This window comes from Vipera berus (genome assembly GCF_964194415.1).
Source record: "Vipera berus genome assembly, chromosome: 6".
NCBI classification, from domain to species: Eukaryota; Metazoa; Chordata; class Lepidosauria; order Squamata; family Viperidae; genus Vipera; species Vipera berus.
This window is the reverse complement of record NC_138208.1, coordinates 70,433,502-70,455,543: the sequence shown is the minus strand read 5'-3', so window position 1 is coordinate 70,455,543 and position 22,042 is coordinate 70,433,502. Positions and strand designations below refer to the sequence as shown.

The following is a 22,042-nucleotide window of genomic DNA, read 5'->3' as shown; positions in this document are numbered from 1 at the left end:
CTTCTTGAATATTCGGAGCCCACTTTATCATACAATCTTTAACAAGTTCTGTTTCTGAGTCAATTTCTATCAATGCAAGATATATCCGTTTGATATGTGCTGGACCCTGATTTCTAATTTGCTTTACCAAATTTTCATCAGTCATTGAGAAACAAATTTTCTGGTCTTCTTTCCACCTGGCCCGTAATTGACCATATTGAAACCAGGTTTGAACAATCTTCTCTTCTCGTAAAAAATTGTACGGCTTCAAACACCATACGTTCCTCTCCACACTTAAGATTTCCTTGTATGTAGTCACATCATGTTTGAACCCAACATTTATGTTTTCTATTGCATGTTTCGGTATTAAATTACATTCCCCTTTTTAAAGAACTGTTGAAGTTTATGACACAGTAATTTGGGGCATGTGGGAAACTGAGCACATTAACTCACATAAACATGGACTAGGACTGATTAGTCTTATTACTCTGCATGAAAAGTATCAATCCTTCAGATCTGATACCTAAATTCTGATACCTGTGACAATTGCCTCCATGCTTCTAAAGAACTTATAGATGGTGAACAGTATTTCCTGTTAGCACATGCAAAAGAAATAACATGCTACTGACTGCATAGACTTAATCTTGCCGATCGTTCTGGAGGAGGGTCAAAAATTACTGTGGAGAAGAGGTAAAAAAATATTAACATGGTGACCATGATCATGTCTCATCTGTCTTTTACATTCATTGCATAAAATGGATTGATACTGAGCATTCCCACCTCATCTCAAAACATCTGGAGGTACCTGGATGGGGAACACTAGATAAGGTAGATAGGCAGGCAAATATCTCAACCCTGTTTCTTAGACCTTTTAATTGGTCACAGAACCGTTTTGATTCATTCATACAATCATCTGAAATTACACAAAAGCTGTGCTGTTGTACTGCCATGTTTTTTAATTTTTGTAAAAAAAATCATATTTGTGTGCCCTTCATTAATGTACCATTCTTTTGCCTTCTTATTCACAGATAAAAATTGTCCATCATTTTTGAATGAAGAGGAAAATAAGTATCACTTCCGTTAGTGGTCCTTGCCTTGAGCAGTGTCACTGAAGCCAGCCATAATCTCCTGTCCCAGAAGATGAGCACTCTACATTCCTCAAGTTAAGGAAAGCATTCCGAGGTTTAAATTATTTATCAAAGAACTAAAAATAGTTAAGTAGCATTGCAGATTTCTGATCAGGTTATCTGTCTGGGCTATAGTGCCACAAGGGTTGGGTGGAATGACAATTCTCTATTGACCAATCTCTCATCTCTAAAAGCCCTTTGATAGCTTGGCAAGCTGTTTGATTCCCCACGTTGTATGTGGATCCATGGGTCTGAAATTAGAAAGTTATAGCTGATCTCCTCAGCCACATGAAATGCAGCAGAGATTCCTTCCTAAAGCCGAGGGGGGCAGTGGCTTCAAACAACAGATGTAAGCTGAGCTCCCATAACTGTCAATTTTCAGAGGGTTTACATTGATAGGAGAGGAGGTTCTACTCTGATTGATATTTTAAGGCTGTATATAAAGTGGAAAAATTCTTCTCACTCTCTGCTTGTCATACTGGGCTGCATTTGTATCCGGGGCTCAATGTTTCCTAGCTTTTATATTTGCACATACTGGGAATAAAGACAAACTGAAACAATGCCAGAACCCACTAAAACAGCTGGTAAGTTTAACTGTTTTTTTAATACATGCATATATCACATTGAAATTCTGAAATACACATTTTCAAACCAGCTTGCAAATGAAGAGAGATCAGAGAAGGCAAACTATATTGGTGCAATATCAAATTTCTGTTCATGGACATCTACTAATGTATGCCCTAAACTAAAGCAACTTACATGATTATTTAACCACATTTGAATGGCTTTGTAGTAAAGACTAGAAAGCTCTGCCTAACTGGAAAAATATAATTTGGGCTGTGTGCAGGCTTACTTATCAGGATTGTTGGCAGTTGAATTATTATTCTATTATTACTAGTTCTATGGTTGTACTTAATTTTTATGAAAGCACCCTGTCCTAACATTTGCAAATCTGGAAATTTAAGAGGATATTTTACTTATATTATCTTTACAAACTTCATTGATTTTTATACTAATAAATAAATCATATTTTAGGTTTGTAACATGATAGGTGTATAGATATAGATATAGGTAATATGACTGAAAGTGAAGTCTTTGTAAGTTATGCATTAAATTTCAAGGGTGTTACTTTGTTCCTTGCCTGAAGTTTGGAGAAGGACCTTATTCCTTTCCAGCAAAACCTTTACAAAGATTTACAGTACACATTTACAAACATTTTGTAAAACATTGCACAGTAGGGAGAAGGGGGAGGTTGTCTAGTTGTTTCTTAATGGCTAGGTCTTGATGCTCCTCAACTTTCATTGTCAGAAGTTCCCAACAATCCTGCTATTGTGTCTTTCTTCTTATACAGTTCTTCTTCAATGTGCTATGGCTCCAGACCAAAAAGCCTCTTCCTTTGCTTTGTACTATTCTTTTAGGAAGAAGATCACATACAGGCTAGTTCTGTATAGGACTAAGAAAACATTTGAAACCACCCTAGACTTATTTGGAATTTTGAGAAATGTTTGCACAGCATTTACAAAAATGTTTGCACAGCATTTACAAAATGGCTGCCAAAAAGCTTTTGGCCATTCACAAAGCATCCATTTACAAGTACTGACATTGGTATTCACCTCCACCAGCTGAGTGCCCTGTACGACCTTTAGCTTTTTTTTCTGTGCAGGTCAAATAAAGGTCTACATACTGGCCACACGCCATTCCATTTTTAAACAATGCCTCAGAAGCCAGTATGCAGAGGTATTCTTAGAAATAAAGATGATCCCAATTGTTGGGACCTTGCTTTGTCACATGTCACATTACTTTTCCTATAGCTAAAATAATAAAAGTTTGAAGTCAGAAGTAGGGCAGGGTGCCAAGGGTGACTGCAAGTACAACGTACCCACAGGTCTTGTATTGCTTTTCAGTGTTGTGTATTCTTTCTGGGAACAAAGTTCTGTTAAGTTGAATGGTATTACTGTTACATCAGAAGGAAACTTAAATTCTCCCTGAATAAAACCAGCCTAGTTCCTTCCTTTCCACTATCATAGGTTCACATTATACATCAAACTTAATGCCATTCTCTTAGGAGAAATATTAAAACAACACAATCTTTTATTTAAGACCTGTGAGATAAACATACCCTTTTTATCTAGGAAGATGGAAATGATATTTTCATGGGTAATTTCCATTTGTGAAAGCACCATCATTATTGCTCTCTGGATTGAGAGAACATCTGAAAAAAAGATGTTGTTATGCTAGCAAACATACTCCCCTCTGATACGTTTCAGATGATTCTGTTTGTTTCATACTGTGAACATAATTCCCTCCCATTTTAGGGATGTGAAAAAACCCTCTGGGCATATTAGATAGTGCCACAGTGGGGATTACACCTTGTCTGTCAGTCTGTGACAGGGATATTCTGAGTGTTTTATGAAGTGTGCTTTAAATGACATCCATATACAGCTAGTGTGTTTCACACCTCAGATCTTGTATTTTTCTTTCTTTCTTTCTTTCTTTCTTTCTTTCTTTCTTTCTTTCTTTCTTTCTTTCTTTCTTTCTTTCTTTCTTTTTCTCTTTCTTTTCTTTTTTTCCATTCTGTACTGATAATACAAGTTAATTTATGAGGGGTATGCATTTTATGGCCGACTTTCATTGGAACAGTGGATTGAATATGTACTTTTTCCAAAATCTTTCTAGCTCAGTTGTTGACTTAAGTTAAAATCTTTCATGTGGTCTCTGATTTAATGGAGAGCCGTGAGGTTTGACCTGTTTGTTTTGAGCATTTATAGTTAACTTTCTGAATGTGATTGAAGCTAGCTGATTATCATAGGTGTTGGCTTCGTGATACAATCTGCTGGTTTTGTATTGTCTGTATAATTGTATAATCTGGAGTAGTGGTAAACACTACAAAGTTTAGCTGACGAGGTTTAAGTTTGGGATCTTTATTGTTATTTTATTTTGTTACAGTCATAAGGAAAAGGTATATTCTCTCTGTGTGTGTCTCTCTCATTCTGTCTCTCAATATACAAAGTTAGTTACTAATAATTTCTAAGACCCCTATATGGTCTTATTTTAACCTGTAGTTCTTGGTTAAACCTAAAGACAAAATTTCGTGACTCTTCGGGGTCAGAATGAATTTAAATTTAAATGAAGAATGACATTTAAGCCAGAGTAACATTTAAAAAAAACAAATAAGGAGTAGAATCTCATGTTAATCAATTATAAACAAAAAGTACATAATGACAAATACCCATCACTCTCCAGGATTAAGATCTAATTTTGTTGTCAGCTTTTGTCTCCTTTCTGTCAAACCATGGGGATTAGGGATCTTTGGACTGGGGTAGTAACAAGAAAGACCAATGGTTGAGATGACCTTCCCCAACCCATGGGAATGATAGTCCAGTTCATTAGAAGGGCTCTTGGTTCAGGATAGCTGATTTGCTGCAGCCTTGGATAAAAAAAAATCAAATTACTTCTTTACATATATTAACTATTTTAAATTCATGGGTCCGTGATTTGATTGAGAACTTTGTTATACACTTTGTTATACACTTTCATTATTTGCTTATCAAATTTATATGCCATTGTTATGCATGTGCTCATATGTAGTGTGAGGCAACACAGAGTGGCTTGCTTGTCAAGCTGTTTAGTTATAAAGTTTTCTGTTCTCAACAGAAATAAGAGGCTAAGCTCTCTAGAAGCTATAAGGAGTTTAGCACCTCAAAATAAGACTCAGCACCATACAGGGCTCAGTCCAAGGCAACTAGTGTTGACAGGCTGAAAGGATTTATTTTCTTGCTGACAAAGCTCTGTAATGCAGGAAGACAATGTATGAGGTACCTTCCCCAAAATAGCTGGGTAAAATATGTGTGCAAATTTGAAAGCTCAAGTCCTATTCAGGCTTCCTTTTAAGGTATCCTATTTGTAATGCAAATGGGAATACAGGTAGTCCTCGACTTACAAAAGTTCATTTAGTGACTGTTTGAAATTACAACGTTACTGCAAAAAGTGATTACCATTTATCACATTTATGACCGTTGCAGCATCCCCATGGTTACGAGATTAAAATTCAAACTCTTGGCAACTGGTTCATATTTATGACGGTTGCTGTGTCACAGGGTCATGTGAACCCCTTTTGTGACCTTCTGACAAGCAAAGTCAGTGGGGAAGCCAGATTCACTTAACAACCATGTTACTAACTTAACAGCTGCAGTGATTCATTTAACAACTGTGGCAATAAAAGGTCTTAAAATGTCTCGCTTAGAAACAGAAATTTTTGGCTCAATTGTGACCATAAGTTGAGGACTACCTGTGTATATAGTATATCTTCATAGTGTATCTTCAGGGTAGAGTTAAATTAGCTATATGGTCTCCATTACCAGTCTTTATTTTGGTGGGTTAATTTGTGAATTGCGATACAGATACAAGTAAAATTATATCTATAGCTGAATGTATAAGAAATGCTAAGTTTTGCCAATCTCATGATTTATCTGTTCTGTGGTTGTCACACAAGAAAATGACTGCAGATAAAACTGAGCATCAATTAAGAGAAACTCTGTTCCATTGATCTATACTTCTTTGAATAGAAGTACCATGGATATTACTCGACATAATCTATCTTAATAATAGGCTAGAATGGAAATCATATCCATCAGCATCCATCAATCTGCGATGGGTAGCGGTGCCATTGTGTGTTCAAAATATTTCATATAATGCTGCATCTTCAGAATGTTTAATCTGTTGCACATGGTCACAAATGGGAGATTGCTAGAGAGTCAGAATTGTTCACATGGATACAGAATAACAGCTCTCCAAATGGCCTACATGTATGCAAAGACTGATGCATGCAAAGACAGATGAAATATAACAATGCAACTCTAAACTTATGAATAGAAACGTACTACAATATTCAGATACATCTTCATTTTCTGAGGTGGAAGTTATCCCCCTCAGACTCTTACTATCAGGTATCAATGCAGAGAATGATCTTCATGCAAGTATTTTTGGACTAGAATTATATTATCTCTCTTGTAATGCAAAATGCAAGTCAATGTTGTTCAATTAATAATGTGCAGAAGTCATTGATTGGCTTTTAACTTCCTCTAATAAGCTGTCAAGTTCACAAGATTGCTAAATCAATTCAGTTTTATTAACCTCAGGCCGCAAGAAATTCATGCCTCTGTTTTTATTGTTCAGTAGTTTAGAGATTCTGAAATTATGTTCCTAAAAAGCAAAACTGAATGCGATACATCAAATGATTTATATATTTGCCTATATAACTTCTTTTTATCTTATTTTAAAAAAATATAAAAATGAGGCTCCCTTCCTCTTGAACATAACCAAAGACCTCGTTTTCTAGGGTTAGAGCTTGTTTTTGTAACTGCAAAAGTGCAAGATTATAATTAATTTTGTTCGTTCGGCATTTGAAGTAAATGTATTCTAATAGAATTGGATTTAATGATAGGAAGATGATTGACTTTAGCAAATGTATGACATTTAGAATAATCAACTTCCCCTTTTTAGCTATAAAGATTCATGCAAAGGCTAAAAGGAACAAAAGGAAAATAATATTAAGGTACCATTCTTCAGAAAGTTATTGGCTATACATTGTTAACCGCTAATGAATTGCTATATAATGGCTCATTGGAATACCATAATAGAATGAATGTCTAATTGAATATTAGCTAATAGACAGTCAATCTTTGGAGGATCTTTTTCTGAAACTGGAAAAAATAGTTTCTAATTGACAGATAAATCTAAAAAAGGATTGACTGGTTTTTTAATTTCTCCTCTGCCACAAAAATACAGATGTCATGGGGAAAGTTCTGAGGACTTTGACCCTTTAATGTTAAGCATTAAGAGCTATGCTATCAGATATCTTTCCTTCTTCCTTTTCAGGGGCGTCTGACTCATATAAAAAAGGGATAGGGCTTCAATTATGTGGTCGCAGGCATCATTTTGACATCTGGGGATGCCTTTGTTCCTTTTTCAAGAGCTTTCAAGCTTGAGGAATTTTATTCTGCACTAGCAAGACCTAATCTAGAATTCAATGCCAGTGCAGGATGTTGAGCTTTTGAAAGCATTACAATCTGCAAGTTTTTAGTTGAGTTTCAGGCCAATGTGCTTGAATACAAAAACAGCCTGACAATACAAGCGTTTGCAGGAAAGAGAAAGTTTTTCTCTTACAGGATGCTTCTAAAAGAGACCAGACAGTCAACTATTGGGTGGGTATGGAGCAGAGATTTTACCTCAGTTACTATGATTTTCTCCTTTCTTTCTATGCACTGTCAACAGGGAAAGCAAAAATCAATGGTAAGGGCAAAAGAAAAGAGATTTTATGAATAAAAGTGGCAATGTTCAGATGAAGTAAAGTAGAAAAAATAAAAGCTGTTGTAACTTATGGTTCACAGGATGAACTAATAAAATCTTTGACATTATTTCTCTACATTATAATTGGATATTTTTCTTACTTCAAAACAAAGAAAGAGTGCCATCACCAATCTGATGATTTACGATGTGTAGGTTTTTTTAAAAAAAATACTTATTCACCTGCAGTTTAGATTGTTTCCAGGTTAGTTCTGTGGAAGAGTTTAAATATAACCCAAATATTCTTTTTACTAGGGCTTCGGGGCCTATTACGGAGCAGTACCAGCTACCACAAAGTGGGGAAAAAACTAAGCAAAATAATAGATCATGCTAAAGAATAATCATTTATTTATTTATTTATTTTATTATTTAAATTTATATACCGCCCTATTCCCATAGGACTCAGGGCGGTTTACTGTACAGGGAAAAATTAAAATACATAACATACAAAGTTAAAATCAGTTAAAACTGAGATTAAATTAAGTCCCTGAATTTAACTAAAACCCCATTAATTAAATAATTAAAACCCCTCAGTCGGGGCCAGACAGCTCGAAAAACCAGGTTTTCAAGTCCCTGCGAAATGAGCAAAGGTCGGGGGCAGTCCTAAGCTCCGTGGGAAGTTGGTTCCAAAGGGCCGGCGCGCCCACAGAGAACGCCCTTCCCCTGGGAATAACCCACCGGCATTCCTTAACCGGCGGTACCCTAAGAAGGCCCTCCCTGTGGGAGCACACAGGACGATGGGAAGTTGATGCTGGCAGCAGGTGTTCCCTTAGATAATCCGGACCCAAGCCATTTAGAGCTTTATAGGTCATTACCAATCATGAAGACTTTATACCTCCATATTTATTATCCAGGCCTTTTAAGTTCTGCTGGAGCCAATCAGAAGCACTGTTAGAACAGATTTAGCAAGCTGTTATGTTTTAAGGATGAGGGAGAATATACTTGTATAGTTAACCTAGACATGCTGGTAAATTATAAGGTTTTCATGAAGAAGATCTCGGGTTCAGTGCCTAACTTATTAGTTTAAAAGAATCCATTGCAAATATTTGGAAAAGTTCCAGCTGGATATGATGGATAGCTGCTGTTAAAGTAAATTCTGGTCTAGATGGAAAATTATATGAGTATAAACTTACTCTTTCAGTAATAAACTTTGTATTTCAGAAAAAAATTAAGAGAGAAAGAATTTATTTCATTTCAGGGCAAACAGAGCCTTGGTGGAGCAGTGGGCTAATGCCTCCTTAAGTAACACCAGCTGCCTGCAATTAGTGCAGGTTCGCATCCCACCAGGCTCAAGGTTGACTCAGCCTTCCATCCTTCCGAGGGAGGTAAAATGAGGACCCAGATTGTTGGGGGCAATTAAGCTGACTTTGTAATAATGCCGCTTGGGGGTGTGTGTGAAAGCCCTAATAAGCAGGCATATACATAGAATGAAGGCTACTGCTAAGCTTGTAAGCCGCCCTGAGTCTTCGGAGAAGGGCGGGATATAAATGGAATTAAAATAAAAAAATAAAAAAATGTATTTATTTGCCCTCTAGTGGTCCTTCAGCTGTGCATTTATAACCATGTAACTTTTAAGTCTGTCCAATTTAATATGGAAAATAATTTTATTTTATCTCCAGAAAGAGCAGTTAACAATCTATATTGCCTGTAGTTCTTCATTGTCATAAGGTGTTTTAACTTTCTTTAACCATTGCATTAAGAAAAGACCACAGTCTCAGTTTGTATGTTGATTTATAATTGGCCATTTTCTTATGCAGAGATTTCCAAACTTGGCAACTTTAAGACTTGTGGACTTCAACTCCCAGAATTCCCCAGCCAGGGGAAGTTTGTCAAGCAAGTTGCCAAGTTTGGAGACTTCTGTCCTTATGTAATAGACCCAGAGGTAAAAAGAGGACCTAACTTCTGCGGGGATGTTACAGTTAGGTTTAATGCTACCTCACAAGTATGTTTTCATGTTCATGTCCCACACTTCCTCCTATGATATTAAATTAATGTCGACCTTTAAAACTCCCACTCATCATGTTTGAATCAAGATCACTATCCTTCTGAATATATGCATCTCAGTTAAAATGATTCAAGTAGGCTGTTGCTAAATTGGTAAACACTGGAAACTATATCAGCCAATGTTTGAACACAAATTATAATACATTTAGCTCACTACCACCTAGGGATACTTTAAGCTCTGCCAAGAGTTCACCACTTCTGGAATATGTTTATTATTCACTGTACATCAAATTCCTTCCCACACAAGCACATATTACAATATCACAAACTATTTTTGAAATTTCCCACTTGGGAAGGAGTCTGAAAAGTATCGTCCAAAGCATAGTTGTCAAGTTATCAATCATAGTGCTCAACTAACCTACATTCTCTGAAAGTTACCACACTGAAACCCAACTGACAATTCTGAAAGAAGATTTTCCTATATCTACACTATTGTAGAACTTGGTTGAACTTCGGGTCTCTTGGTTTCTAGTCTGAAGCCTTAATCACTACAGCAAACTGGCTCTCTAGGTTTGATTTATCTTCAATTAATCCAAATCTTTCAGTGCTCTTGAAAGGTACAGGTATCCACAGGTATGTGTAGCAGTCAAGAAGAAAAGTGGAGAAAGTATTTACCTGCAGATGGAGATGAAGATTAGTAGAAGTTCTACTAAAGATCATTTATTATCAAATATATGCTACAGGTTGTGTATATTATGTGTGGGTAGATAAAATAATTCAAGTCGTAAATACATATTTAATTTTAGATTACTTTTGGGTACAAAATGGAGTTTTAAAAGGTTTTTGAAATAGTGGGGAGGACATACACAAATGCAAACATGCAGTAATCATGATTTAGTTTCCTACAAAATGGTAACTATTGGGCTCTTAACGAGGAGAACAATTAAAGTGTTTCGTTAATTGAGTGGTTGCACATTTTCTAAGTGTTTATTTAATTATCTATGTTTGCAGAAAATTAAAGAAACGCTGCTTTAAGCAAATATTTTACAATCAAGGCAGCAAAAATAAATAAAATTTTATTTCCACAGGGTAATCATGAAGATGTTTTGGTTTATTTAAATGTAAATGGCAGAATGTATGGATGGCAACTAGCCATAGGGAATTGTTCTCTTTGTGGGAATTTAAAAGCAATTGTAAAGCTTGTATAATTGGAAGAAATATATCAATTATCTGCTTTATAGTTAAAATAATAATTTTAGCTATGTGTAAATGTGTATAGCCTGAAAATTTATTGACAGATGTTTTAAGGGTCCACTTTATAATTGTCATTAATAAGCAATTATTATTATCTCCACCACCTCATTCTCTCTTTCTTTGCCATACTTATATCTGATGGTAATATTTGCCAACACTTTGGGGCCACATTTTATTTAAGTGCCATAAATAAAGCAATCTGTCATGCACTATATAAATCTTTTCAAATTAATCTGGTTTTACGGGCAATCTGGTTCTTGTTTGACAATACAACTGAGTACAGTAGAGATAAGATATTTTAGTTTGGACAGTGAAGAGGCACATTTCATAGATCTTTGTAAAAGTGGCAGAAATACAGGTATCATAATTCCTACATCAGTATATATTTAAGTACATTTCCTCTATATATCATAACTTGATATATACCCTGGCCCCCAGGGGGAGGACGTTCTCTGTGGGCGCGCCAGACCTGTGGAACCGCTTGCCGGTTGAGCTCCGGATGGCCCCCGACCTTCACTCCTTCCGGCGCGACCTAAAAACGTATTTATTTGAGCAATCTGACCTGGTTTGATGGGTTAGGGCAGGGGTTTTAATATGTTCTTAATTATTGTTTTAAATTTGGGCATTATATTTAATTGTTTTTTAACTTTTGTATTCTGTTTTATATTTATTGCCCTGTACACCACCCTGAGTCCTTCGGGAAAAGGGCGGTATAAAAATATAATAAATAAATAAATAAATAAATAAATAAACTTGTCTCAATTTGATTGTCAACGAATAAAAGTCATTTAGGCTGAAAGAGTGTACTATTTCTTAATTGGATTAGCTAGGAAAAAAATGTCATTGATGAATATCAAAAATTCAAAGAGAAATGTTTAAATGTATGTATGTATTCATTCATTTGATTGATATAGCCAACCGACTTGCCAAAGTTACTCTGGGTGTTTCACAATGGAATAGAAGAACAAAAGCCACAGGAATTAAAATAAAATCCAGCAAATATCTGGAACCAAAAAAGACAGTAATAGAATAACCAAATGAAATAATAGAATAAAATCAATAAATAATTGGTTGTTAAACATTAAATCAAAGTATAATACAAATACAGAAAGAATGTGGGCATATGTTCTGTTTCATATGTCTGCTTCTATTTCAGTGGCTGCCAGTCCAAATCTGTCAAATAAGGAATCATAAGAAGGAAAAAAAGTTTCCCATGACTTTCATCAAACAATACTTTGAAGAGACATAGAGTCATTTGGTCAGAAACTCCACCCATTACAGCAGGGGTGAGCACCTTTTTCTGACCTGTGGAATTCAACATCTAGAATTCCTCAGTAAGCAAGGATGGCTCAGGCATTTGGGGAGTTGAAATCCACAGATCATAAAGGAGCCATAGCTGCCCATTCCTTCATAGCTGCCCATTCCTTCATTTCAGAGATGCAGGGATAGCAATAGCACTTAGATTGATATACCATTACATAGTGCTTTACAGCACTCTGTGAATGGTTTATAAATGTCAGCATATTTCCCCCAACAATCTGGCTCCTCATTTTACCAACCTTGGAAGGATGGAAGGCTGAGTCAACCTTGAGCCCATCAGGATTGAACTTCTGGCTGTGGGCAGAGTTAGCCTGCAATACTGCATTCTAACCACTGCACCACCACATAAGAACTGTACAATCTTATGTGATGGTCCAATCACCCAATTTTCAAAATTGTAAAACATTCGGCATATCATAACATGAGATTCAGCAGTTGAAGCTCTGATCTCATATTTTATGTACGTTTGTCTAAATCATGCATAATAATAATAATAATAATAATAATAATAATAATAATAATAATAATAATAATAATTTGGAAGGGACCTTGGAGGTCATCTAGTCCAACCCCCTGCTCAGGCAGGAAACCCTATACCATTTCAGGCAAATGGATGTCCAGTCTCCTCTTAAAAACTTCTAGTGTTGGAGCATTCACCACTTCTGGAGGCAGGTTGTTCCACTGGTTAATTGTTCTAACTGTCAGGAAGTTTCTCCTTAGTTCTAGGTTGCTTCTCTCCTTGACTAGTTTTCATCCGTTGCTTCTTGTCCTGCTTTCAGGTGCTTTGGAGAATAGCTTGACTCCCTCTTCTTTGTGGCAGCCCCTGAGATATTGGAACACTGGTATCATGTCACCCCTCACCCGTCTCTTCATTAAACTACACATACCCAATTCCAGCAACCGTTCCCTATATGTTTTAGCCTCCAGTCCCCCAATCATCTTTGTTGCCCTTCTCTGTACCCTTTCTAGAGTCTCAACATCTCTTTTACATTGTGGTGACCAAAACTGGATGCAGTATTCCAGGTGTGGCCTTACCAAGGCATTGTAAAGTGGTATTAGTACTTCACGTGATCTTGATTCTATCCCTCTGTTAATGCAGCCTAGCACTGTGTTGGCTTTTTTGGCATAATATCATATGTAAGGCAAGGCAGATGAAATCTCATCAAATTTTCCTAAAGTTTGCAATGACACCTTTTTTTTTCTAAGTGCTTATTGGACATCCAGAGGTTGCCCTGATGTTTTTCAGCATCCCGATATCTAAATCTATATTTGCATCTGTATCTACATCTGTGTCATCTCCTAAATGTGTATCATTATTGAGTGGCACATTTTCATCAGATCTGTTCCTCTTTAGTCCTTTTCTTTTTTTAAAAAAATGGCAATGCAGTTCTGTCTAAAAATAAGAGTGATGGAAATGTGTAAGTAGCTACCCTATTTTCATCAGTCAACAAATGGTCCGACAAGACTCAGGCTCCTTGGTGAGCCTTGGGTATTGGTGTAAATCAGGATCCATAATCCTCTTCTTGGATGGCTAAACCATGAAAGCATTTCTCTGTGCAAAACTAAGTAACAGCTGTGCTTTTACTCTCTTAATTAGATGTCACATCTTGATATTCTAGGCATGTTCTTCTAGTGTATAAAGCAGAGATGGGTTACATTTCCAACCTTATTGCATTTAGCCTTCTTCAACAAGGCTGCCTTTGAAACTTCAGGTCAACAGAGTCAGTAAGTCTATTGCACACTTTATTGGATACTGGTTCCCAGCAAATGCAATGGAAGTTACTTTTTTTTAAAGTAAATATACATGTTTACAATTCAACTGCAATCAGGAGATAAAAAGAGGAGCTTGTTAATACATAGTACAAATAAAAATGCTTGAGGAGATCTGCTTTAGGTTTTGTGTGTTGTATTTGACAGGGAGTAGATATAAGGCAGAGGTCTTCAAACTTAGCCCTTTTGTGACTTGTGGATTTCAGCTCCCAGAATTCCTCAGCCAGGCATGGTGGCTGAGGAATTCTGGGAGTTGAAGTCTACAAGTCATAAAGGCGCCAAGTTTGAAGACCCCTGTTATAAGGGCAGCCTAGTGCAACAGGAAGGAGATTTATGCTTCACAGTGTCATCATCATTTAAGCACTAATTTGTGCTTGAAGATAACCTGCCAGGTACTATAAAAATTGTGTGATACAGCAGGAATATTGGTTCTTCCCTGAAGTGCAGAAGAGACCTGTTGGCTGCAGCATATTGAGTCACAGCTGGCAATTATACAGAAGGAAGGCTGTGCAGTACAGCAGAAGAGAGATTCTGGAGCCCTGGGAATCTGCCTCCTGCAGCATTTTTGATCCACCTCAGTTGATGCAATGGCCTTCACAATGTAGTGGGAGTCTCCCTCCCACAGCCTCAGACAACCTCTTGCCAGAATAGATGCATAGATTTTCAGTTATAAAATGTCTTAAAACCTGCTTTAAAAAACTGGCATGCAGAGGTAGAGTGTCTTCAGCAGACATACAGATGAGGCCGGACGGACTCTCTGCTGTAGAGTGAGAGGGATATAAAGAAAGGGATGTCCATGGAATGTGTCCTCAGGAGACCTTCCAGTAAATTTCCCTTAATGTGACTCAAGAAATTCTTCTGCAATAGATAAGTTCTGGAAATGCAGTATATAGTATTTGCTGCTGCAACAAGCCTGCGAATGTTCTTCTTTCCATGGATCATTCTTTGTTTTTCAGAGTTGGATTCCATGACATTCATAGGTGTACCAAGAATTGCAGAAAATGTTCAAGACTGTGAACTTACCACCACCAATATAAATATATTAAATGTTAAATATAAAAACATTTATATTAAAACTTCTTCAAAACCTCTACAAGATCTTATTTGACCCCCATAATGGCATGCCTAGGTGTGGCCATACCACATGTAAACCATAATAACGACACACTTGTTTTAACATTGCACAAATAATGCAGATTACATTATCGTCTCTGTCATCTATATAACAGATTGACTTGCGAGGCCGGTGTGTTGTGCAATTAGCTCACATGGTGTAATAAGATGGAGGGTTTGTGTCACTGTGAGTTGGGGGTGGGGGCACGAAGGGAGGCTCAGCCAATCTCAATGTATACATGGTTGTACTTTGACAATAAAGGTTCGTTCATTCATGATGACATAAAATAAATATTTGCTCTTCCAGAGAAATGAATGGCTGAGGCCCTCAGAACCCACCAAAGTTATCCAAGTGTAATTTTTAATGTGGAGGAAGGAGTAATTGTTAAATGCATGAATGGTGAACAATCCTATTACTCACATTTAAAGTTAATAATGTAACAATGTAAGAAAAGAAAATCACATTTAATTTGGTTCTACCCACTGATTGTGGGTCTTGGATTGTTATCCAAAGGCCAAATGAGGCACTTGGCTCAGAAAAAAAATGTGACACTTTCAAAGTTTATGATTGTGTTTAGTTAACAGATACTCTATGGGAGGACAAGGCAATTGATCAGAGTCCTAAGGAAAACTGAGCTATCTATTTAATTTTCATATTGCTATTTATAATTTTTAAAAGAAATTGGGAAAGTAATGGCATTTTCCTTAGCTTAAGTTGCTTTCATGCAATAATGTCTAGCTAAATACTTTTTAAATGTTAGAATAAGTACTGTCTCAACACAAGTACATACACCTGAAGCATACTCGCCAGTCTTTTTAGCATTGACCTCTCCCCCAGATTCTTTTTTTAAAAAAACCTCTCCATTGACCCTTACATTATTTATTTATCTAATTAGTTGATTCTACCTTTCCTCTGGGAACTCAAGGCATGGTACATAGCATTCCCTCCTCCAAATTCTTCATCACAGCAAAATCTCTGTGAAGTAGGTTGTCTTGGTAATCAGGTTCAATGTTTAACAGTAAAGTTCCTCATTAAACATTGTATTATAAATGCCCTTGCGAGTTCTAAATGGGAAACGGCATACAAGCATGTGAATGAAGGAATGAAAATGAATGAATGAGCCAGCCAGGTGGTCATAGAATTCCTGAAAAAAAAAACATCTTGAACCAGAGTCTGGAGATATGAATGAAACAAAACTAACTAAAACTGAAGCAAAAGGTATGTTTCATGCAGAAGGGGGCTGGTATTCCCTTTTAAAGAGCAGGAGTGTGACATGAGGGTCTAGGAGTCTCAGTTATTGTTAGATAAGCAGGTGGAACCTATTGAAGATAGGGGTATTATTAGTCAGCTTTGGCTGATGCATGGTTGTGGTCCTTCCTGGAATGAGATTCCCTGCCAAGGATTTATTTATTTATTTATTTATTTATTTATTTATTTATTTATTTATTTATTTATTTATTTAATTTATATACCGCCCTTCTCCCAGGGGACTCAGGGCGGTGAACAGGGCAATACATAAAAACTAGATACAAAAATTAAAATTATTAAAACATGATTAAACAATGCCCATAAATTAATACAAATTTAAAATTAAAGTCATTTATAAAAATCCCACCCCGTCCCATCAGGCCAGGCCAGCTTGTTTAAAGAGATGGGTTTTAAGATCGCGCCGGAAGGAGCGGAGATCGGGCGCCATCCGGAGCTCAACCGGAAGATGGTTCCATAAATCCGGTGCACCCACAGAGAACGCTCTCCCCCTGGGGGCCACCAGTCGGCATTCTTTGACCGGTGGCACCCTGAGGAGGCCCTCTCTGTGGGAGCGTACTGGGCGGAGGGAAGTTGACGCCGGCTGCAGGTGCTCCCCAAGGTATTCTGGACCCATGCCATGAAGGGCTTTGTAGGTCATTACCAACACCTTGAACCTCACCCGGAAGACAACTGGTAACCAATGCAGCTCGCGGAGCAAAGGTGTGACATGGGAGTATCGGGAATGACTTGGGCCCTCATTAACACCCAACTAGATTATTTTAGTCACTCTCCATGGTTCTGCCTTTGAAGACCACTTGGAAACTGATGGTCTAATTGGTCCATATTGCAAGGAAATCGGAGTCATCACAGTCATCTAACATCAGTTTCTCAATCACAGCAGAGTTCAAATGTAACTTGCAGTGCTATTTTTAACATCTGATGTCCATGTGGAGTCACAGTTAGGTTACTTACTGGCAGTGCTTTTTTTGTAAAAGAAAAAGGTGCCGGAACTCACACATGTCATACAACCCACTTTGCATACCCTACAAGGTTCCATCCAAAAAAGGTGCCGGAACTCCGTTCTGAGCGTTCTATGAGAAAAAAAAAGCCCTGCTTACTGGTGCGTATAGGTCACCTTCCTTGATGTAGAAGTTGCCCATCTGACCTATTCAGAATGTATTATATGTTACAATCTATGATGTTATATCAAGCTGATGAGGTGAAGAGAGGAGAGTCCATAGCCAATGCTCACCATGGAACGGGTCCCCTCTTGGAGCAGGTCAACTTCCAGCAATTATTTCAAACCAAACTATTCTGAGGACATTTGAGGAATGAGAATGGTAATTGTCCTGCTCTATTTTTGCACCTTTTTATTTTTATCTCAATTTTATTCTATTTTATAGAATATATGTATTTGTTTTATGCTTTTATGACATAGTCCTTAGAATAAAATGCAATAAATAAATGAGATATAAATTTAAATCTTGTATGTCTTCATTGATGCTCTTGAATGGCCATTTTGACCGATTTTTTTTCTTAAACTTACTATCTTGCAATTTTTCAATTCAGAGCTATTGGGTTATATGTTACCTGGGACGATATGGTTAACCTTGTAAATTAAGCTGGTTTAGCGTTCCGTGCGCCTTTGGCGTCTAGTCATGCCGGCCACATGACCACGGAGACGTCCTCAGACAAGCGCTGGGTCTTTGGCTTTGAAATGGAGATGATCACCGGCCCCTAGAGTCGGAAATGACTAGCACGCATGTGCGGGGGAACCTTTACCTTTACCTTTAGCATTACTTATTACTTGAACAAGAGACCACCAGGGAATAGCTGAGCTGCAAGGTAGGCTGAAAAGTTAGGAAGGAACTTGAAAGACAGCAGTGGTAAAGAATTTCAGTATTCTTACTGACAGAATTTCATGAATGTATCTCTGTTGTCCTCAGAAACTGAGTTTAACTTGACTTTCTTCCTACCGAATCTTTCTTTCAAAATACATTTTGAAAGATTTTTGTGAAATCAACATAAAAAAAAATATTGCTACTTTCTAAAATATACACTTTCAGGCCCTCAAGTCTTCTCTTATTCTGCAATTCTATTTCAGGGATTTATAATCTTTTTGGTTATGTTCTATGTTTAGTCTGAAGTACCTTCAGCTTTCCTGGCTAAAACTGTATTGACATTTTCCCAGCCTTGGCAGCTGAAGAGTGTCCTCATGATTTAATGAGGAAAACTTCTCCCTGAGGGGATGAAATGCTTTGTCAGGCATTCAGTGTGGGGAATTGATCCATAGTATAACCCTCACAACACCTAACCAGAGGACCTTGTAAGGCAACTAGATGGTAAAGAATAACATCATAATACTGAATCAGAAAGGCTGAACAGCTACAGAAGTAACATGTCCTTTTTTTAATTGTTCTTCCTTTCTTGGCAGAAAGGTCTATCCTGAAAGCTAATAGTCTGGTTAACCTTTGGTACTGGGACCTGTGATATGTTTACTGTTGGCTTCCTTCAGAACTGAAAGTGGCAGCCAAGGACACCTTATTGTTGATAGATAACTGAACCATGCAGTCCAAGTTAATTGCCAACTGAAAGAGGGAATCTACTACAGGCCTAAGTTCAGCAGATGATACCAGTGCCAATTCTTGCCTTCCTTTTTAGACCTAATCTTGCTCTTATCTTCAAGTAGGCTAACATTGCTTTTCCCTATGTGTAGTGGAAATGTATCAGGATGCTTCTCAAGTTAAGGGCTGTTCATGATCTTTTGAGTGACATGTTGGAGACTCTGTTCAAAAGATGAATGTAATAGGACCAAAATGTGGGTAAGACAAAGCCAGGACAGAATTTAAATTTAATAATTAAAAATTCAACCCCTTCTGCCACTTATGAGGCCCTACCTCTGCATCTCCACAAAACTCTAGGGCCTCTGAAGAGTTTTAAAAGGTGAGCTGATTAACCTTAAACTCAACTTCTAAGAAAGAAAATTTGTAATATTTATCTTGAACTTCCCACTCTTAGAAGCTTCTGTCTTGAACTCTTCTTGGTTGTTGGCATTGTCCCCCATCCCACCTGAGATCAAAACATCAGGATGCCCTGGGTTGTTTTTTTTTTTTTTTTGCTTCCCAGTGTCCAGGAGGTAGAATAACCAAATAACACAATTGAAATGGACCATGGAGGTCTTCTAGTCCAACCCTATACGATTATGGACAAATAGATGCTCAAACTCTCCTTAAAAACCTCCAGTGATGGAGCACCCACAACTTCTGAAGGCAAGCCATTCCACTGGTTAATTATTCTCACTATCAGGAAAATTCTCCTTACTTCTAGGTTGGTTCTGTCCTTGATTAGTTTCCATCCATTGCTTCTTGTCCTGCCTTCTGGTGCTTTGGAGAATAGGTTGACCCCTCTTCTTTGTAGCAGCACCTCAAATATTGCTATCATGTCACTTCTTTTCACTAGACTAGACACCCAATTCCTGCAACTGTTCTTCATATGTTTTAGCCTCCAGCCCCTAATCTTCTTTGTTGCTCTTCTCTGCACTCTTTCCAGAGTCTCAACATCTTTTTTTGCAAGCAAAACTGGATGCAATATTCCAAATGTGGTCTTACTGGGACATTATAAAATACTACCAACACTTCATGTGATCTTGCTTCTATCCCTCTGTTAATGTGGTCTAGGATTGCATTAGCCTTTTTGGTGGCTGCCTCACACAGCTAACTCATATTGTCCACTACGACTCCAAGATTCCTCTCAGTTACTGCTGTTGAGCCAATTTCCACCTATTCTATACTGTACTTTTTTTTTCTTGCCTAAGTGTAAAACCTTTCGCTTTTTACTGTTGAATTTTATTCCGTTAGATAGGGCCCAGTGTTCAAGTCTGTCAAGATCCTTCAGGGGTGTTGTCTATTCCTGCCAACTTGATATCATCTAGCAAATTTGATGAGTTCCCTTTTTATTCCCTTATCTAAATAGTTTATGAAGATACTGAAGACTATTGGGCCTAAGACAGAACCTGTTGGATTCTGGTTATAAATCTGTTTGCTTTTAGGTGTTCAGAGATCTGTTGCTTGATTATCTTTTCCAGGATCTTCCCAGGTATTGATATCAGGCTGATTATTCTGCAGTTTCCATGGTGATTTGACAGCACCTCCACATGGTCACCCTGAAATAAAATGCAGTGTGGAACTGAGGAGAAATAAAGGATAGGGTGCTTGCCAGAGCACACATTTTTCCTTCCACCATTGGGCATGCATACGATCTTCCCTTGCTTCTCCTTTGTCGTCCACCAAATTCCCAAGAAAAGCCATGAAACACAGCAGGAGGAAGGAGGGTGGCTATAGTTAAATATGACTACTCCATGTGAAGTAGTGTATAAAACTCATATAATGGGGAAAATGTGGACAGTGGATATTTTAAATGAATGGTCTAAAAATCAATGTGAAAAGAAAGCATACAGAATGCAAGATTGTAAAAAAAATAAGGTGACAAAAATCAGAATTATTATTAATTACAGACTATATGCCATAAAGTTGATGTAGACTCGGTGGCCACATAGATACTTTTTTTCCATGATAATTTGCCCCTAAACTCAGGTCTTCCAACAGTGCATCCCGCTATAAAAGTATTTGAAATATTTATTTATTTTATTTATTTATTAATGGGACTTATATCCCGCCCTATCTCCCGAGGGACTCAGGGCGGCTAACAACAACAAAACTTAAAGGTCTCTGTACAGTAAATTATAATTAAAAATTGAAATAAATTAAGATAAATTAAAGAATAGAGTTAAAATTGTAAACATAATTAAAATCCCTGTCAGTCCAGGTCAGCCAGGTGGAAAAGGAGTGTTTTGAGGCCGCGGCGAAAGGACTGGAGATCTTGGGCCATCTGAAGCTCAGGGGGGAGCTGGTTCCACAGGGCTGGCGCTCCCACAGAGAAGGCCCTTCCCCTGGGGGTCGCAAGCCGACATTGTCTAGCCGACGGTACCCTTAGGAGGCCTTCTCTGTGTGAGCGTACTGGGCGATGGGAATTCGTTCCCGGCAGCAGATGGTTCTGCAAGTATCCCGGGCCTAAGCCATGTAGGGCTTTAAAGGTAAGTACCAGCACCTTAAATCTCACCCGGAGGGCAACCGGTAGCCAATGCAGCTCACGCAGGAGGGGTGTAATATGGGAGTATCGGGGTGCTCCTATCACTACCCGTGCAGCTGCACTCTGCACCAGTTGAAGCCTCTGGGTGGTCTTCAAGGGCAGCCCCATGTAGAGAGCATTGCAGTAGTCTATACGGGAGGTAACGAGTGCGTGGGTGACTGTACGTAGGGCATCTAGCAGTAGATTCAAGAGTGACAACATAAATTAATTAACTTGTAAAACCATGAGAACTGTTGAGAAATGCTATTGAAACATGAAATGTTTCAAAAAGCATATAATGGACTTACAACACAGAGGGCAATAACTGAGTGCTGTTTTGAAACTTTGAAACTCCGTTAAGGAAGTTCAAAAGAATTTCCATCTTTACTGCTGGCAGACAATGTTTAGATTTAGGCAGGGTTAAGTATGCAAGCTGGTTTCTCTGGTGAGTTGAGTGGGTACTGAACTTTAGCTATTTATTTAGAAATGCATCTTTGTCACCTTTCATGGATAAGTTGCCCTTTATATTTTGCTTCCAAGCAGTTAAGATTAGAAAGAAGCACAAATATCAAGAGGTGTTCAAAGTGCTGTGGTTCATATTTTCATTTAGAAAACATTTAAATCTCTATTCAACTACAGAGATCAGTAGGTGACTTTAAGCCAGTTGTTCTCTCTCAGCCCTTCCAGTTTCTGCAAGCAAAAAAAGATGCTAAACTACTGTAGGTGGACCAGTAGATAAAATCATTATGAAGACTTCCTTTCTTTCTTCATAAAATAGTAACAAGAATGTTATACAAATGTATAGTGTAGCTAA

At 37.6% G+C, this 22,042-nt stretch overlaps 1 protein-coding gene across 4 annotated transcripts in view; it reads left to right on the top strand.

Annotated features, from left to right (window-relative positions):
* The first annotated feature begins 1,581 nt into the window (after positions 1-1,581).
* The window catches only part of MYBPC1 (myosin binding protein C1), a 103,115-nt gene continuing 82,654 nt past the window's right edge, over positions 1,582-22,042 (top strand). For 3 of the 4 annotated variants that reach the window (XM_081331213.1, XM_081331214.1, XM_081331212.1), the window contains exon 1: positions 1,589-1,690. In XM_081331213.1, the coding sequence (XP_081187339.1) occupies positions 1,666-1,690 (25 nt within the window). In that variant the 5' untranslated portion in view covers positions 1,589-1,665. Of the gene's footprint in view, positions 1,691-22,042 lie in introns of all 4 variants that reach the window. The other variant, XM_081331215.1, reaches the window with a different exon arrangement.